The sequence below is a fragment of the Eleutherodactylus coqui genome, chromosome 9 (genome assembly GCF_035609145.1).
Source record: "Eleutherodactylus coqui strain aEleCoq1 chromosome 9, aEleCoq1.hap1, whole genome shotgun sequence".
NCBI lineage: Eukaryota > Metazoa > Chordata > Amphibia > Anura > Eleutherodactylidae > Eleutherodactylus > Eleutherodactylus coqui.
Window position 1 is genome coordinate 141,770,028 of NC_089845.1, and position 20,771 is coordinate 141,790,798.

The following is a 20,771-nucleotide window of genomic DNA, read 5'->3' on the forward strand; positions in this document are numbered from 1 at the left end:
CACTTACCTGTTCCGTTGCTGGCGTCCTCGTCTCCATGGTGCCGTCTAATTTTCAGCGTCTAATCGCCGTTTTAGACGCGCTTGCGCAGTCCGGTCTTCTTCTCTTCTGAATGGGGCTGCTCGTGCCGGAGAGCGGCTCCGTGTAGCTCCGCCCCGTCACGTGCCGATTCCAGCCAATCAGGAGGCTGGAATCGGCAATGGACCGCACAGAAGCCCTGCGGTCCACCGAGGGAGAAGATCCCGGCGGCCATCTTCACCAGGTAAGTAAGAAGTCACCGGAGCGCGGGGATTCAGGTAAGCACTGTCCGGTTTTCTTTTTTAACCAGTGCATCGGGTTTGTCTCGCGCCGAACGGGGGGCTATTGAAAAAAAAAAAAACCCGTTTCGGCGCGGGACAACCCCTTTAAGTGCCAACTGCGGTATCAGGGGACCCCGATTCCTTTGACAGAAAACTGAGATTATGCAAATTGTGTAGAATAAAAAATCAAAGTATCTTTAAGAATTTGTGAATGACATCATTGTCATTGGCTGTGATTGGCTGAAGGCACGTGTGTTTCTGGAGGCGGGGATTTAAAGCCCTTCATAGAGAAAGCAATGCTCTGCCGGGAACCAGGAGGGAGCGACAGCCTGCAGCAGCACCGCAGAACGCCAGGAGAAGTGAGTAATGATTTTTTATTCTTTGCTCCACTGTATTACCGGCGTATAAGGTGACAGTTGGGGGGTCGTCTTATACGCCCCGTCGCCTTATACGCCGGTATATATTTTTATTGTAACACATTTCTGGATGAATTGCAGGGAAGGGCTTATATATTTAACTCCTTCCCGACAATTCATCCCGCGATCGCCGGCAGCCCATTGCTTTCAGTGGAACCTGCTGTATTGCCGGCTCCATTGAATTCAATGGGCAAACATCGTTCTTCTCTGCCACAGCTGTTACAGCTCTGGCAGAGAAGAATGATTTGTCTTCTATATGTTCTCAATGGGGTCGGCGCTGCTGCCGCCCGCCCCATTGAGCGCATATAGAGAAGAGAACAGGAATCGCAGATCGCACATAGGTGCGATCTGCGATTTCTATGGCCTAAGAAGGACCGTTGGGGTTCTTGAAGCCTAAAATAACTCCTAACACTCTCCCTATAGCAGCTCCGGCACCAGCAGCTCTTTCCCTGATCTCTGTCAGAATGCATCTGTGGCGAGCCGCGGGAGGGCAGATTTTAATACTCGGGTGACACCTAATCTCGCCAGCCACTCACTGCAGGGGGGTGGTATAGGGCTTGAACGTCACAGGGGGAAGTTGTAATGCCTTCACTGTCTTTCTATTGGCTAGAAAAGCGCGCAAATTTCTCAGGGAAGAAAATGAAAGTAACCCGAACACCGCGTGGTACTCGTTACGAGTAACGAGCATCTCGAACACCCTAATACTTGAACGAGTATCAAGCTCGGACGAGTATGCTCGCTCATCTCTAGTAGCAGCCAATCAGCTGGGATTATACAGGAAATTACTTTTTTTAATCGTCACAGTATGTTATTTTTTAAGAATAAAATGTTTCCGGTATAGAAATTCCCAAATATATTCGTAGAATGACAGTACTCGCCATAACCAGCAGCCTGTAGGCCTCTAATGGGCCCACAGTATAGTGGTGGGGGATATTCCCAGCAGCCTGCATGCTATCATCAGTATGCTACTGCTGCTTGGGGAGTTATTCCAAAATAACATTATGCTCTGTAGGTTCACTAAAGGTGAGCTTGAATATTAATATCCCCCTGCTCATTTTTTACCAACAACGTCCGCTTTGCTAGTCCTACATTATAACTCGGGCTGGTAGTAAAGTGTATTGGTCTAAATATATCGAAGGGTTGAAAACTGTTCTAAAGTATCACCAGTTCCTAGAAAAGCTCATATTATTACCTCCACCTGCAGTGTGGGTCAGTGATACAGGCAATAACACCTCTCAGGCTTGTATTCTATGTGAAAGGGAATTCTTGAACATATTTCAATAAGTCTACAAGGTTTCATGCATTATTGTTTTAGCATTTACTGTGGGTAGGAGGCCTTAGGGCTGATTCACATAGGTGATTTTTACGTCTGTGTGTACAACTGACTGCGCAAGGACAGTAAACTGACCAATGATAGTTAATGGGGCTATGCAGATATGTTATTTTTACATGGAATGATGGTCTGTATAAGGAATAAATTACAATATGTGTCATTCTGGTCCAATTTTTTAAAGATCAGTTACCCATTTAACAAAGGGAATATACAGAAAAGCTAGCGGAATGGTGCCATGTAGACATAGCAGGTCTGCAATTTCAGAACAACTTCTCATTTATTGTGTTCAAACCAGCAAATAAATTAGTTTCGAGGCAGAAGACCAGTACAGCTGGGGTATAAGACCGCACCGGAACAGAGGGAGTTGGGTGCACCTGCCTCTCCAGTTTGTCTCAACCCAACTGTCTCCGTTCCGGTGTAGGGCTCCCTGATTCTTGACAGCTAAGCCCGGACCTCCACTCCAACTGTCTTATACTCCAGCTGTACTGATGAAGAGGTTTTATACCCCTACATCAGTGCAGTATGTTTGTCAATTTGCCTCTGGGTCGGTTGCACCATTAAACCAGCTTTTTTATTTCTTAAATCTGTGTCATATCCCATCTGCTTCCAGCAAGGTGATGATCTGATTGGGCAGCAACTATGCTAGTTTTTAATCACAGCAATCCACTTTTTCATTTTCTACTGTTAACATGTTGGACCTTAGGGCGGCCCATAAAGGTATGGCAAAAAATAAAGTGGCAGCTATACAGTGAGACACCTTCCCAATTTGTTCCATCTGCCAATAGTAATGTTAGGGTAACGTTTTAGCTTTAAATTCCAACTGCAAGATGGGGCTCAAAACTGATGTGTATAATAAGACATGGCGCTTAAGATTTCCGATTACACAAGCTACAGCATTAATACTAACAATTTGCTTTTGCAAGACAACCACTAAACTTTAAAACATTAAGTGTTGACAATGGCATTTGCCATGTACTAATAATATTTGTCCTGAGAATCTCCACATTTGGGCTGCTCCTATAAAAATACTTTAAAATATATGAAAATAGTCAAAATTATGACACAAATACTTGTCAGTCGGTGCTTAAGGACTGGCCAGCAGACTTCTTGGTCATCTGTGTTGGAAGAGCCTTGCGATTTACTTCCACGACTTGAAGCCACAGTTGTTTTCTTCTTCATCATTAGTAAAATTCATGGTTTTTGTGACAACCTTGTCGTAGACATAAAAACCTGAAATTGCCCCAAATAAAAGTTTGTTAAAATGAAAATAAATTAGAGGGTGTCCTGCTTTGTCAATTCTGACAGCGGCATTTAAAGCCCTGAAATGCTGTTCGGTGTCCCGTGCGCCCCCCCCCCCCCCCCCCCGCAGTGAGATCGGGGGAGCCCTGCAGGTGTCAGGGCTGCCTTGAGAGACTGCCTACCAAGCCATAGCATTACGTCATACTGCAGGAACGATCAAAAGTATCACATATTGTAGTCCCCCCGGGGGACTTAAAAGTAAAGTAAAAAAAAGAGCAATAAAGTTTTTTTAATTGTAAAAGAAAAAAAAAGTAATAAAAGTTTAAATCACCCCCCCTTTTGCCATATCTATAATTAAAAAGTCTAAATTATAAAATAAAAATACATATTTGGTATCGCTGCGTCCATAATAGTCCAATCTATCAAAGTAGCACATTATTTACCCAGCACGGTGAAGGTCGTCCGAAAAAATAAAAAGAACGCCAGAAATGCACTTTTTCAGTCACCCTGTCTCCCAGAAAAAATGCAATAAAAAGTGATCAAAAAGTCGTATGTATTCTGAATTAGTACTAACATAAACTACAGGACCCCCCGCAAAAAATGAGCCATCGCTGAACTATGTCGAAAAAAATTAAAAACCTATTGCGCGCACAAGATGATCGCAGAAAATAATTGAAACAAATTAAATGTCTTTGAAAAAAAAAAGAGTAGTATAGGAAAAAAAAAACCTATACAAGTTTGGTATCGTAGTAATCGCACTGACCCATAGAATAAAGTTATTATGCCGCTTTTGTTGCAGTTTGTGCGCCGTAGAAACAAGACGCACTGAAAAATGGCGGAATGTCGTTTTTTTCATTTTACTCCACTTAGAATTTTTTTCAAGTTTTTCAGTACATTATATGGTACATTAAATAGCGCCATTGAAAAATACAACTCGTCCCACAAAAAACAAGTCCTCATACAGCGACGTCGGTGGAGAAATAAAGGAGCTATGATTTTTTTAAGTTGGGGTAGTAATAAAACGAAAATTGAAAAAAAAAAAGGGCCGTGTCATGAAGGGGTTATAAGACGAAAATTGTCCACACCCCAGTAAGCCTTTATCCATTTGTTGAGTGTAGCATTAGACAGGATATCTAATCTATCAGCACTTTCAGATTCTGTAATAACATTCAACTAGAGGAAGCGAATGCACCCACCAAACTGCCACCTCCCGGTCATGGTGATGGTGAGTCAGAAGGATGAACCATTACTAGACTGCAAAAATATGACAAAACCCACATATAGATGTGTGGGGTGTTTACCATGAGTCCAGATTTGGTTTTGAAAAGAATTGGACCTCACTTATCAAAACGGTCTATTGTTAATGGACCTTTTACCCCGGCTGGTTATCTGGTTTGAGTCTTCCTCTATACGTTCACTTGCCCAACAAATACAATGCTCATTGCTTGGCTGCACACCTATCATGTTAACAATCGATCATCCCATAGAGCAGATAATCTGTTCGTGTACACATAGACATGCTCGTTAATGACCATTGGTTGTTAGCGCAGGCAGATTATAAAGCACCAGAAGACGGACTTTGCTGCCTGTAGCAACCAATCAAAGCAGAGCTTTATGGCATTAAGGGGCTAAATGTCATCTTTCTTCACCTAGCAAGAAGTGCAACGCCGCCTTAACAACTCTGAAGTAGACAAATCCCTTAGTCTTGATTACACCTGCAGGAATTCCGCAAGAATCAAGTGATAGACAGTCCTTTATTTCTAACATTTAGGGACTCTATAAATAAAGGTTATGTTCCACAGGATTGGTACATAGCAAGTATGACGCCAAAATAAAAAAAAAGTCATAAAGTGAGTCTAGAAGTCTTGTAGCCCGATGGGTCAAATATTTGAATGGTTTCCAAGAGATGCTATACTGGAGTATCTCGATGGAAATAGCTGTATAACTCCATATCAGCATGGGTTTATGAAGGATTAGTCCTCTTAAACCAATCGGATCAGCTTCTACAAGGAAGTACGGCCTAGACTGGACTGACGTAAAGCTGTGGATGTTGTCTTTTTGGGACTTTTCAAAGGTATCTCACACTGTGCCGCACATGGTTGTTATATAAAATGTGGAGATATGTATATGTATATATATATATATATATATATATATATATATATATATATATATATAAATAAAGGGCTCGGTGATAGGAAACAGAGGATGGTTACTACCGGTAGTTGTACATATTCCAATTGGGCCACAGAGGTCCATATTAGGTACTCTTCCTTCTAATATGTTTATGAATGACCTTGTAGCGGGCTTACAGAGTAGAATATTAATGTTTGCAGATGATATTAAGCTTTGTAAAGTAATTAACACAGAGAAGGATATTATAATATTGCAGAGGAATCTGAGGAAGCTGAGGGCTTGGCCAGAAAAATGGCAAATGAAGTTGAATTTGGAAAAACGTATGGTGATGCACTTGTACCTAGTTAACAAATTCTACAATTATGTATTAAAGGGGTTGTCCCAGGAGCAGAACCCCAGTTCATATGCCCTATTAGAGTAAATGAACCTTATAGGCCGGGGTCCCCTGCTTGGGATTCCCTCTGTAACCCACAACAGAGAGCTTTTCAGGAAGATCAACTCACATTCTGGAGAACCTTGGGCCATCCTGTTATTGTAAGATGGTTATTCATCGGAATGGCCATGTTGTAATACTACACTGCTTGTACGGCCATGCCTTCCACTGGCAAAATCACCTGAATGGGTATAAATAAACAAAGAAATGAATCAGCTTTTGGAGAAATACACACTTAAAGTCCAGAAATTGATGAAAGGAGACGTGAATGTCAGGCCAGTTCCCAGGTGAGAAAATGTTGTAACAATGGTAGACTCCAGCACCGTGGGTAAAACTTCAACTTCATGCTTTATTAGTAAAGAGATTCAAAAACTCAGGGTACGCAGACCATAAAAACACCAAGTTGACACATTTCCAACTCAGTTCAAGTTCTTAGTCATAATGGTTAAGGACTCGAACTGAGTCAGAAACGCACCAGCTTGGTGTTTTTATGGTCTGCGTACCATGAGTATTTAAATCCGTTTACTAATAAAGCATGAAGTTTAAATTTTACCTTCAGTGCTGGAGTCTACCATTGTTACAGCAAAATGCTGAATGCTAGGGGCACCGAGAGCAGGATTTGGGGTGGGGCGATTAGCTGTTTGCCCAGGCCCCACTTTCAGGGAGGGATTGTGCATGTTGGTACAACCCATTTAAGTAGCACCAATAGAAAGAGACGATGCTAGATTAGGGGAAGAGGAGGGACAAAGGTGGAATAACACACAACTCAGACGAAGTGTTCAAGATTAACAAGGTACAGTAGTAGGTCAGTGCTTTATACTTAGTTTTGTTGGAGGTTTTTTTGTTATCCTATGTTTAAAAGACTGTCCATGTGATTTTCTAACCAACCCAGACGGAGCATTGGGTGTGGAGGGTAAACAGTTGTGTCTACCTTATGTCAAGACTAGGGTCCGGGATACTGGAGGTCCCTGAAAAACCCGCAACCTCTATCCCTACCTACTTGCGCCCCCTGGGCTAAGCCCCAGGGCGACAATTGGGCGACGGTCCATACACTCACTAAGGAAGGGGGACACAGGGACTCACGAAAAGACAGACACCGGAACAAACAACACCAAGGCGAGTCAGACTATCCAGGTCGGCAACGAGAGGGAACGTGATACAAGAGGGTCAGGCAAAGGCAACGTCAGGTCCAAAAAACAGGGAGCCCTGCAGGAGGCAGAGGAGGAGAGGCATGCTGGGTTGCCATGGCATCTAGGACGCAGCGCGGGGCAGTCCCGGCCGTGTTCCTAGCAACCCGGCGGTGAGGAGGAGCTCGGGGCCAAGGGAGGTAACGAGGACTGGGGCTCCCCTGCACCACACGGCAGCTGCCTGAGTGACAGGACCGGCGGCGAGGGCACCTTATGCATTTACGGTTAAATCAACTTTTATTACATAATTTCTTCTTTGTCTGGTTTTCACATTATATATGACTTTCATATTATTATCAGGACTGATCTTTCACACTTGCACTTTATGTTTTTCGGCTGTTGTATTTATTGTTTTGGATGGCTTTATAAGGGGTATATATTTCTTAAAAGTACTTATTTGTTATTATTGTTGGTCTTGTCCTGTTTGCCATAGTTTTTTGTCTTTGTACTGTCTTTTTTATCGTCTGCTAGTTTTAATGGTAAACTGATGGATTTCTAAAGATCGATTTATATATTTGATATCTGCCGGTACAGTCTCTCTTGGTATTGTACATATTTTTGTACATTAGGACAATGATTTTGGATGCATGGATTTTCCTTCAGGTTTGGTTTGTAATTATGTATTAAATGGCAAAATACTGGGTAAAACTGCCACTGAAAAAGACCTGGAGATCTTGGTGGGCAGTAACTTAATTTTAGGAACCCGTGCCCAACCGTTGATGCAAAAGCAAATAAAATCATGGGATGCACACGAAAAAAGGATAGATGCTCATGAGAAGAACATAGTTTTGCCTCTGAAATTCAGTAGTCAGAACACACATGAAATAGTGTGTACAACTCTGGTCACCTGCGTATAAGAGTTGGTGCAGTGGAGGGCAACCAAGATAATTAAGAGACTGAAGAGGTGGATTGCACTACAAAAGCAGGTAACGGACAGGCCACGGATCCCACGAGAAAAGCAGGAGTTAAAAAAAAATCTGTATTGCACATATCCGACGATGAGCAGTGCGGCCCATCGGCAGTACAATACAACAAGAAAATATCAGGTATGCGCAGATGCCAGCTGGGCACAGGGTTGGATTTCACTGCAGGCTCCCAAATGCGGAATCCAACCCAACCGTGTGCATGTGGCCTTACTGTAAGAGCAATAAGACGATGGAACTCTAAGCTACAGCATTTCATGATGGTTGATTCTTTGAGCAAGTTCAAGAACCTGGGTGCTTCTCTTGAAAAACATTACAAGTTTTGGCAACTAGATTTCTGGAAAGGTGACGTTGCTTTAGGAAAATTTTCCGATTACCATATTTGGAGTTAGGAAGGATTTTTCTGCCCTAATATGGGGTGGTTGGCCTACATCTAATGGTAGCTTTTGCCTTCATCTTAGATAACATAGTAGGACTATAGGTTGCACGTGATGAACCTTTGACCTGTTTTTTCAACCTTATCAACTAGGTAAACTGTTCTCACAGCCTCTTAGATTTAGGCCTCATGCACATGGGCATGCACAGCTGAATCCCACAGTGGAATCTGCCAGTGCCCGCAGACATGGGCATTAAAAGAGAGGTTCTTGCCTCTCCAGATCCAGCGCGGGTCTCCTCCGTGCCGGTCGGATTTTCTTTCTTCAGCATGGCGGATGCGTCGGCATGCTGGCCGACGCGGCCGGTGCATGCGTAGTGTGTTTTTTTAAATTTAATCTCCAACTTTCCCATGGACAATGACAGCTGCGAGCGTTCCTAGGCAGGGACAGCTTCTATTGACTTCAATGGAAGCCGTCCTTGTGGTATCCGTGGGAAGATAGAGCATGCTGCAATTTTATTCCGACAAGGAGCAGCCGCAAATAAAATTCGCTGTTGTGCGTGGAGAGCGGAATCTCCTCGCACATCAATAGGCACATGAGCAGTGGAACGCCCACGCCTACTAACAAGTGCCTAATTCGCTGCTCAATTTGCCCCATGTGCATGAGGCCTTTTTCAATCATACAGGTGCCCTAATTGTAATTGGACCCATCCTATAACAGTTTTCCATTATTTAAAAAAAAAAGTACAAAAAGTATCCCCCATCTGTCGTACTTTGTTCGTAAATATTCATATAACGCTTTGTTTCATGCAAAAGCTGTATCTAGATCTTTAGCATGCATTATTTTTTTCCCTTTGCAGAATTGTCATATTAATCCTTCTTTCTGTATATTGCAGCTTGAATTGTGGATCTCTCTGTAATATTGGTAACCAGCCTGAGTTTTGTGAAATCTTGTCTGCATTTCCCATGACTACCTGCTCCAAGAAACTCGAATAAGCCCTGTGTTTTACACAAGATGGCAGAAAAGGCTCCTCCAGGGCTGAACAAAAAGGCCTCAAGATCCACCCTCTCTCTTCCACCAGAGCCAGTGGAGATAATTCGAAGCAAAGCATGTTCTCGGAGAGTGAAAATAAATGTAGGAGGCTTAAACCACGAAGTCTTATGGAGGACTTTAGACCGTCTGCCAAGGACTAGACTAGGAAAACTCAGAGACTGTAACACTCATGAGAGTCTACTGGAAGTATGCGATGACTACAATCTAAATGAGAATGAGTATTTTTTTGACCGGCATCCAGGAGCTTTTACTTCTATATTAAATTTCTATAGGACAGGGAAGCTGCATATGATGGAGGAGATGTGTGCACTGTCATTTGGCCAGGAGCTGGACTACTGGGGAATTGATGAAATATATTTGGAGTCGTGCTGCCAGGCCAGATATCATCAGAAGAAAGAGCAAATGAACGAGGAGCTCAGAAGAGAAGCAGAGACTTTGAGAGAGAGGGAAGGCGAAGAATTTGATAATACTTGCTGCCCCGACAAACGAAAAAAGCTTTGGGACCTACTGGAAAAGCCAAACTCATCAGTAGCTGCAAAGGTAATATACACTGTAAACGTCTTATGCAATGACAGCGAAGTGAATAATACGGAGCATCTTAAGGAAGGAGAGTGTTGTTTATTATCTCATTGTGTGCTGTATACCAATGCACAATAGCAGTCAAAAGTTTGGACACGGCTTTTGACTCCATGGTTTTTAATTTTTTTATTTTATTTTCGGGGTTGTAGATTTCTATTGAAGACATGAAAACTCTGAAGGAACCTATATGGAATTAAGTAGTAAACAAAAATATGTTAAATACACCAGAGTCTACTTTATAATCTTCAAACTAGTCCCATTTTGCTTTGATGACAGCTTTGCACACTCTTGGCATTCTGTCAATCAGATTCATGAGGTTAGTCACCTGGACTGGTTTTTAATCATTTTCTTATCTTCCTAATTAGAGATGAGCGAGCATACTCGCTAAAGACAATTACTCGATCGAGCATTGTCCTTAGCGAGTACCTAACCGCTCGGGAGAAAAGGTCCGGGTGACAGGTGAGTTGCAACAGTGAGCAGGGGGGAGAGGGGGGAGAGAGGGAGAGAGAGATCTCCCCTCCGTTCCTCCCCGCTCTCCCCGCCCCCCGCCGGCAGCCGAATCTTTGCTCCCGAGCGGGCAGGTACTCGCTAAGGGCAATGCTCGATCGAGAAATTGCCCTTAGCAAGTATGCTCGCTCATCACTATTCCTAATGTGTATGAGACTGCCAGTTGTGTAGAAGTACAGTTGGTACACAGTCCCATAAGTGCTTAGCCCTATTCAACTACTCCTCTAATCCACATTATGACATTATTACATTTCTTTGCTTCTTAATTCCATATGTGTTCCTCTTTAATTTTCATGTCTTCAATATGAATCTACAATGTAAAAACAAAAAACATGGAATCATATGGGGCGTCCAAACTTTTCACCGGTCCTGTATATCCCAAAGCTTTGAAGATCTTCACTAATACAGAGTTGGGTGAGCAGATCTATTAACAAATAATGCATTATGATATATTTTACATCAGCATATGCTTATTAGAGTGGAGCGAGCACCAAAATGCTCTCTCACTCATTTAACCGAGCACCTCGTGGTGCTCGCATGAGTAACGAGCACTTTCCAGTATGCTAATGCTCGATCGAACATCAGACGAGCATGCTCGCTCATCCCTAATGCTCATCCTTTTCTTTTATTCCACATGTGTTAATGTCGGTAACATACATCTTTAGGTTTCTTTACTCACAATTATCATTTTAAATGAGCATGCATTTAGCAAATATTAACTTGAAGGGAATCTGTCACCCTCTTTTAACAGCCCTCTCTGAGAGCAGCATTAGAAAGTGACCGGCACGCTGATTACATTGATATGTCTGCTGTATTTGTGCAGTACTCTGGGATAAAATTGAGTTTTATTAGTACCGTGTTTTCCCAAAAATAAGACAGTGTCTTATATTAATTTTTGTTCAAAAAGGTTTAACTTTTTTACATGTATAGCTGCCTGGACACTATTTAAATTGACTTTTTAAATTAACTGTTAGCAGGGCTTAATTTTGGAGTAGGGCTTATATTTCAAGCATCCTCAAAAAGCCTGAAAAATCATTTTGCATCCTCAAAAATTCTGGAAAATCATGTTATGTCTTATTTTCAGGGTATGTTTTATTTTCAGGGAAACAGGATGGCAGCCACACACAGGGAACTACAAGAAGCAGTCCTCAATATTCATGAGTTGCAGCTAGCCACACCCACCCCGATCTTCAGCCACTGATTGACAGTTATCTCTCTATACACAGTAAAAGGCAGACAGCAGTCAATCTGTGATTGGAGGGTGGGTGTGTCTGGCTGCAGCCAATGACTATAGAGGACTACTTCCTGTGCTTCTCTGCCAAACTACTGCCTGTACTACCTTGTGCTGCTCTCAGAGAGGGCTGTGAAAAGATGGTGACAGTTTCTCTTTAATGTGTTAAACTCATAGAACCAGATAACTTTACATTGACAAAGGTAAAGTTTGTTAACCCTTGTGTATCTAATACATAGAATATCAAAGTGAACTATTAAGTTAAACTTTGCTACAGTTATACATAGCTTATCATGGTATTGATTTGTGACTGCTACCACTACATATTACATATGTGCAACTATTATAGCTATCCCGACCATGTAATTGCTGCAGGTCATAACCGGTACAATGAGTGGTATATATGTTAGCAACAATGCAAACAACTATGTGTTGTTTGGTCATGTGAACTAATTAAATTCTTAGGCTATGGTTTCACTGACCCCAGATTAATACTTCATATTTTATTCCTTGCGAGTCATAATAAAATAATATCATGTTGCGGTTACTTACCAACTCTATTATTTTATGTGGCAGCGCTGTAACCTCTGCAATAACTGACTGCCAGCTAAAAATGCCTATGCCTACTCCGCTGTATGTGACATTGCAGTGGGCACTGGGACTGCCACCAATACAGAGTTACGTATGTTACCTTAGACCAGTGATACCCAACCAGGATGCAGTAGTACACTCGTTTAGCGAGAGAAGCTCCCACGGGTGCCGCTGGAGGAGAGAGAGACTTTTATTTTGCAGAGGTGCCACAAGCTAAAAATGTTTCGATCGGGTTTGCCGCAAGCAAAAAACAAGTTGGGAAACGTTGCTCTAGACTCTTATCGTCAAGTTCAAAGTTACAAAATAGAATAAAAAAATGGGATAGATTTATCGTGCAAATGTACCAGTTTTACCAAAAGCATGTCCTAGACGCCTTGCATCATAGTTATTACGTGTTTTAGGCACTATTTTCAGCTTGGCCTAACAGAGCAGAATGACGCTGCAGAAACAGGGTGCACAATTCTAATAGTCAAAAACAAAAAATCCCCATAGGTAATATATCCCCTAAAATCTAATATAAACACTTTATTATTCAAAGAAGTCAAGGTCAGCATCGAGTGATATTTAAAATAAAGGGGCAAATGGTGGTAGCAATGAAATGTGACCGGCAGTCATCAACCAGTATCATGTGTGTAATTGTGCGTATACACACTACAACATAAACCTGGATGGCCAAAGTCCAAAAGCCTATGTGGAAATTAATACGTCAGCAGCACCAAAACCCTATGAAAATCTAACCTATCGCCACCCTGACATGTTTCGCCTTGCAGCGTCCTCAGGGGGAGAAGACAACCAGGGGTATAGTGAGCCGAATACTGAACTGATAACTCTTAAATAGAAGAAAGGCGGAACATTCTTTCGAGTAGCCAATCCAGACCAGAGACAAGACAGCAACAAATAATGATGTGAGAAAATCTTGACAGACAGCGAATGGTGCTATAGTTTGGCCAATCCCATATTAATGGCTCCACCAAACATAGTGTGTCGCCAGAGCATGCCCAGTAAAGGGCAGGCATGGCTATCTCAATAGAGCGTGGGCAGACACTTAAAAAAATAATTGAATGCTGTCCAAATCAACTGAGCTTGCCTAAGGATTTAGAAAATGGCAAGCATAGTTACCTCAATAAGGCATGTGCAGACACTTAGAAAAGCAACTGAGTGCTGCCCGAATCACCTGATCGTGCCCAAGGACTTAGAAAATAGCAAGTGCAGCGAGCTCAATAGAGCGTGTGCAGATACTTAGAAAAGAATATTACATTCTATCTGTATCAACTGAGCATGCCCAAGTACTTAGAAAAATAATAATAATCTTTATTTGTATAGCGCCAACTTATTCCGCAGCGCAAAACATAGCAAACACAGCTATCTCAACAGAGCATGTGCAGGTACTAAGAAAAATGATTGAGTGCTGCCCGCGTCAACTGAGCATGCCCAAGTACTTAGAAAAACATAGCAAACACAGCTATCTCAACAGAGCATGTACAGGTACTTGGAAAAATTACTGAGCGTCAACTGAGCATGCCCAAGTACTTAGAAAATACAGCAAGCGCAGCCATCTAAACAGAGCGTTTGTAGGCACATAGAAAGATTGTTGGGTTTTATCCGCATCCACTGAGCACGCCTGAACACTTAGAGAATATAAGGGTGGCTGACTCAATAAAGTATGTGCAGGTATTTGAAGAAAGTATTGAATACTGCCTGCATCAACTGAGCATGCTCCAGTACTTAGAAATTAAAGCAAACGCAGCTATCTCAATAGAATCTTTACGCGCAAATAGAAAGTGTATCAGCTTTTATCCACATCAACTGAGCATGCCTGAACATTAGAAAATATAGCAATGTGGCCATCTCATAGTGTCTGTACTGACACTTAGAAAAACTGCAAGGTCTAATCCCCATCAACTAAATATACTCAAACCAACAATGATGGCAAATCCCACTGCCTCAGGTATCACTGTCTTTATAAAGTTATGTTTATGGGCTAGATGGGCCACAGAAAGGGATAATATAACCACATCCGCTCTCGAGTGCCGCAGACTACAGCTAAAAGAGATGTTGTAAACGTCATATGGTCCAATAATAGTTCATCTAAACCAAATATATCAGATAGATCCATATATAGGAAATTCACATCAGCCAGAAGGATTCTATAAATGGAGACAATGGAAAATCTTCATTAAGGCCAACAGGGCTCACGGATTTCAACCTAAATATCCATCGAGATTCCTCACGTCTCAGTCTGAGATCCAAATTACCCCCCCCCGAGGTCCCAATCGAATCTGACTGAGGCCTATGAATCTCAGACAATTTAGGTCACCGCTAGAGATGAGCGAGTATACTCGCTAAGGCACATTACTCGAGCGAGTAGTGCCTTAGCCGAGTATCTCCCCGCTCGTCTCTAAAGATTCAGGGGCCAGCAGCGGCGGGGGAGAGCGGGCAGGAACGGAGGGGAGATCTCTCTCTCCCTCTCTCCCCCCTGCTCCACCCCGCTCCCCGCAACTCACCTGTCACCCACGCAGGCCCCCGATTCTTTAGAGACGAGCGGGGAGATACTCGGCTAAGGCACTACTCGCTCGAGTAATGTGCCTTAGCGAGTATACTTGCTCATCTCTAGTCACCGCTATGGATTCTATTAATATGGCGAGCCACTGATGTGTCCTTTATAGTCCGGATTGTGCTAAGATGTCCTGACATTCTTTTCCTCGTTTCTTGGATAGTTTTTCCAACGTAAGAATCAGGTTGTTGCAAATGTGTAGAAAGTGTAGAAAATGAAGGCAGTCATGTTTGTCAATCTCATACAACCTCTGTAAATCCACAAAGCTTCATCATAATCATACATAATGGGCGTATCTGTCCCAGGTTGATGTTGCCCATGGTTCGGGTAGCATGAACCTGCTTACAGGTTTACTTTAATTAATGGGTATACTAATATAATAGAAAGAATCACAGACTAGGTAAATAAGGTAAGTACAGTACATCAACTAATTAAAGTGAACCTGATACCAGATTCATGCTACCCGAACCATGGGCAACATCAGCCTGGGACAGATATGCCCATTTGGGCCAGGTATGTTTTTTTCCTGAGATGAAATGTTGTTGCATTTCAGAAAAAAAACATATTTAGAAGTCCAACTCTGAGCTAAATTGAAACGGAACTCCGAGTCAAAGAGGCGGGCCACACCGGCCTCTCCCCGCCCTCTCCCAATACACAAGTAGGGAGAGTAGCTGTCACTCTTGGTGAGCCCAGCCCTTCAGCACCAGCACGCTCCAAGTCAAACGTTTTAGTATGTTTTTTCTGAAACACAACAGTTTTTCAGAATAGAATATGGATGGACCATATGGGCGTATTTGTCACGGCTTTGTGCTATGCATGGACCTGGGGATGGGTTCTCTTTAGAGATGAGCGAGCATACTCGCTAAGGACAATTACTCGAGCGAGCATTGCCCTTAGCGAGTACCTGCCCGCTCGGGAGCAAAGATTCAGCTGCCAGCGCTGGGGAGCTGTGAGTTGCGGGAGTGAGCAGGAGGGAGCGGGGGGGAAGAGAGGGAGAGAGAGATCTCCCTACTGTTCCTCCCTGCTGCTACTCGCGCCACGCCGGCACCCGAATCTTTTCTGCCGAGCGGACAGGTACTCGCTAAGGGCAATGCTTGCTCGAGTAATTGCCCTTAGCGAGTATGCTCGCTTAACTCTAGTTCTCTTTAAAATGTCACGCTTGTATTAAACTTCACTAAGTGAGAATAAGGACGTAGGACCGTTGCATCATACTATTAGTCAGTAGAGATGAGCAAGCATGCTCGGTTAAGGAAATTAGTGGAGCGAGCATCGGCATTTTCGAGTAACGGCCTGCTCGTCCGAAAAGATTCAGGGGGCGGCGGGGGAGAGTGGGGGGAACGGGGGGGATCTCTCTCTCTCTCCCCCGCTTACCCCCGCAACACCCCGCTCACTCCCGCCCCCCCCCCCGAATCTTTTTGGACGAGCAGGCAGTTACTCGAAAATGACGATGCTCGCTCAATTTCCTTAACCGAGCATGCTCGCTCATCACTATTAGTCAGTCCTGCCACCTATATTTTATCTTCATTGTTGCAAAAAGAAAAAGATAAGCGAATGAGTGAAAACTTGTTACATTGACGGTTCGCCAACAGATACATTTCCAGAACTGTTATTTGCTACATATTAGACAAAGTATAATGCTGTAATGCTGAAGTATAGATGCATATTTCAGTCTCTTCTGGCTGGTAAATGGCTTATATGGTTCTATAATTGCACAGATTGTGCTGAACTTCACCGAATTGCTTATATCTATTCGGAAACTGGTGACTGCTTCAGATTCCAACACAGAAAGTCATTACTGAAATCAGCAGCCGACATGGAAATTAAACCTAATATTTTACCTTCAGAAACCCATTTTCAGTGGTGACATTTAAGCGGTGAGCCTGATAAAGGCCACATCTCCTAAATGACCGGCGCGCTCCCATTTTACATGTCACTGCACAGAGGACAGCGAGCGCCAGAAAGCTGCTACATCCGAAGCGGGCCTGAATTAAGCTGGGACGTTTACAAACAACTGTAGCAGCGAGGCGTTACTCACACGGGCGGGGGCAATCCGTCACTGAGCGATTTCATTGGGGATGTCTGCGATTTACATCGGCTTTTGCTCGGTATTGGCGGTTTAATTGTGCGAGGTCATCGGAGTGTAATTCATTTTTTCTGCGCATAAAAAAAAGGTAGCTCAATTGATATACTTTAAACTACCATTGAAATCAATGGGTGTGTCGGAAAATTGCGCGATTTTTTTCATCCGTGTGAAATCTGACTGAGGGCTTCAACAGACAAACGTGTTTGTGCGCGTTTTTGCGTCCATAAGACTCATGCCCGCAAAACGTGACAAAGCGAATCCATTGATTTGAATAGGTTTGTTCTCATGAGTGTGTTTTTCGTGCGCAATTCCTGGGAATTGGTAAGCTGGGAATACTAAAGTCCATGGAAACCTCCATGAGGCCACTTTCATGCTATCATATTTTAGCTCCGTATTTGGATCGTGTTTTGTGGACCGTAATGCAGAGCTAATGGAAATCTAGGTTTCTATTCAGTGGCCATTTTTTTAAATGCGGCATGACCTAACTTTTCTGTATGTGCCTCCATATTGCTATTCTTTTTATTGGGTAAATACAGATCAGAATCTGCGCAATAGAAAATGAAATATATGGAGATAAATACTAATCACATAGTGAAACCGCATACAATAGAATCCATGGATTTCAGTGGGGAAGAAAATACGCGACATGCACGATTTTTGTGGGAAATTGAGCACCAAAACCCAATAGGAGTTCTATGGGGCACGAAAACGCACATGAACTGTGAACAGATATGCATGGGAAACATTGCTTTTCCACAGCAACCTGTCAGGGCACTATAAGGTTTGCACACCGGCATAACTATAGGGAATGCAGGGGATGCAGTTGCACCCGGGCCCACGAACCTTAGGGGGCCCATAAGGCCTCTCTTCTCCATATAGGGAGCCCAGTACTATGAATAAAGCATTATAGTTGGGGGCCCTGTTACAGATTTTACATTGGGGCCCAGGAGCTTCAAATTATGCCTCGCATTAAGGGGTTAAAAGAAGCTGGGGGGCCCCAAGATAAACTTTAGCACTCGGGCCCATGAGCCTTTAGCTACGCCCCTGGGTTTGCAAATAATTGCAGGCAAGACACGGCAAACATTTTGAAGAGCGCTTCCTTTTGAAAGCCTCTTCTATCGAGTGGAGATAGAATTGCTCATAAATTTCGTAGATCAGAGACGGCAACTCTGAAACCCCAGAGAATGAACCCCGAACCTCCTCTTCCTCCATGTCCTTTTAGGAAAAGCCTCCGCCATCTCACGTGCCCGCCAACATCAGAGTGGCAGCTACCAAGGCAAAAGGGCATCTTCATCATCAGAAGATGTCTCCAACCTCAGCTACTCTCTCACAAGGCCAGAAAGTACCAAAACCACCGCTGGATGGCGTCTCGCCACGCATGTTGAATACTTAGGGGTGATTACAGGGCGCTGGGTCAGTGATGACAGCATGGCGTATTGCTAGCGGGATTCTATGTGAGCGCAAAAGCACAGCTATTACCTAAAAAGAGAATTAAATTACCGCATTACGTGCGGAAAATAAACCCATTGATTGCGCAAATACGTTGAGCGGGAGCTGCTGAACTTGCGCACTTGTGCAGGAGCCCTAACCAAAAACTTATGAAGTGAAGGTTGCTGCGACCACATGATATTTCCATGGACATTCTTCTTGCAGAAGGGACGTGAGCCGTAGTGTTGGCGGGCGAGCCAAGTAACCGTCATCACTCTAATATAGTATTTATTACACATACCGGAGGACATAGGAGTATTTATTTCGCCGTTCATTGTGCTGGGTCTTTTTTAAGTATAGTCATGATAGAATACATCATTTATTCATCTCATACTCTGGTTTCAACTCATTAGTCAATAAGAGAATAAAAGCTTGTCCACTAAGTTGTAAATAATTGAGTCTGCATCGGGCCTGTACTTTATCAACTAGTTGGACTGCTGATGGGTTTGTCAGCCAAATGCCAAATAACCTGATTTTCTTGATGAATTTTGTACTGTATCTCATTTTCGGCACCTACTTGATTTGCCTAATGGGAATATTCTTTTGCAAGCTTTTCAGAAATGTACTTTGCCCAGAGCTGTGTAAATAAATATTTATATCATTGTCAGGCTGGCTAAGAGAGTCTGAGTGTTCTGGAGACACTAAGCATTTACTTGCACTGTCACAGCCACGGTGTGTTATTTCCCAAGTACATACCACAATCTAGCACCGCCTCCGACAGCAAAGTAGTAAAAATACCAAAAAAAGGCAAAAAAAAAAGTGAACGGAAACTGCAGTAAGACTTCCGCCAAGATCCCCAATTCAGTTCAGGCCTTCTATGTAAATGAATGGATTCCTGTGGAGCGAAGTAGTGTCAAACATAGGCCAAATCAGCCTTAGGCCCGGTTCCCACTGGGCGGATTCGCACAGGAAATCTCGCGGTTTGGCCGCAGCAAAAACCGCAAGATTTCCGCCGGGAGAAGCGCCGCGGAAAAACCCGCGGCGGCTTTGAAGCGGCCCTGCCGCTCGCTCTTCCGCTGCGGCCGGCTCTCCCATAGAGGAGAGCGCGGCCGCAGCGGAAAGAAAAAAGAATGGACATGCTGCGGTCGGCAAAGCCGCGGCTGCGGTCGGCAAAGCCGCACCACACCCGCGGTTTTGGCCAGATTAACCGCAGCAGATTGGCCATCCCGTGTGGACGAGATTTCTGAGAAATCTCGTCCACATGGCTGGCTAATCCCGGGATTAGCAGCCGCAGGCGGATTTTCCGCGGCGAAATTCCGGACGGAATTTACATGGCAAATCCGCCCTGTGTGAACCCAGCCTTAGGGCTCTCGCACGCTGGTGATGGGTTTTCTAGCGATGCGAGAGTGAGGGAAAACACATGATTATGAAACCAATGATTTTTAATGGCTTCATTCTCATTTGCGATGTGTTCACTCTAGCCTCGCAGCGATAAGAAAAAACTGCGATATCATCCATTGTTTTTAATAGGGCCTTGGAATCCCCCATAGCGAGAAGAGAGAGGGGGTGGAGCTACAGAGGATCTCCTACAAATCTTCCCATATTTCGAGAGATACGGGGCTGGAAAGCCGCTCCGTCCCTAGCATTGCCCCCGCTCTTGGGGAAGCCCTGGGGAAGCCCCGTAGCCCCGCCCCCTAGCTCTCCAAATATGGGGAGATATGTAGTTAATCCCCTATAACTCTGCCCCCTCTCTCTTCTTGCTATGGGGGATCCAAAGGCTGTTTCGTCCCATTGAAAACAATGGTTGATATTGCAGATTTTTATCACAGCGAGGCTTGAGTAAACACATCGCAAATGAGAATGAAAGCATTGAAAATCATTCGTTTCATAATCATGCATTTTTACTCATTCTCGCATCGCTAGAAAACCTATCGCCAGTGGGGAAGAATCCCTATGGTTGTCTTTAAAGAGCCAAATGCAATTATAAGACTGTACACATGTAACTACTCCTTAACAGTTAAGCCGATTACAGTCTGCTTTTTAATGCGTGGCTACAATGCTCACATCCAAGGTCCATGGTGCGAGAAAAGATAGGACCTGACCTATCTTTGGTGCGTGATACGCGGGAGTTTCCATAGATTCCTATGGGAGCTGGATAACACGCAGCTCCCAATCGTGTGAACGGGCAATTTCACAGCTAATTCAATCAGATAGAAATCACCCGTTCACGCAATCTTTAGTGCAGTGTAGCCGCGATCTTTTCACGTGCCCATACTGCACTAAAAGAGCGCTCATGTGAACAAGGCCTTAGGACCATGTAAGATTATAGCCAGCCCCTTCCACCTCTTTTGTACTGAGCTGTGTCTCAAATAATGCGTCACTTGTGCCCTGCATAGTTAGAGTCGAT

General features: G+C 43.6%; 1 protein-coding gene across 1 annotated transcript in view; it reads left to right on the plus strand.

The window, feature by feature from the left end:
- The window catches only part of KCNB2 (potassium voltage-gated channel subfamily B member 2), a 258,851-nt gene that overhangs the window by 27,290 nt on the left and 210,790 nt on the right, over nt 1-20,771 (plus strand). The window contains exon 2 of the mRNA XM_066578577.1: nt 9,234-9,931. Coding sequence (XP_066434674.1) covers nt 9,353-9,931 — 579 coding nt within the window. The 5' untranslated portion in view covers nt 9,234-9,352. The remainder of the gene's footprint in view (nt 1-9,233; nt 9,932-20,771) is intronic.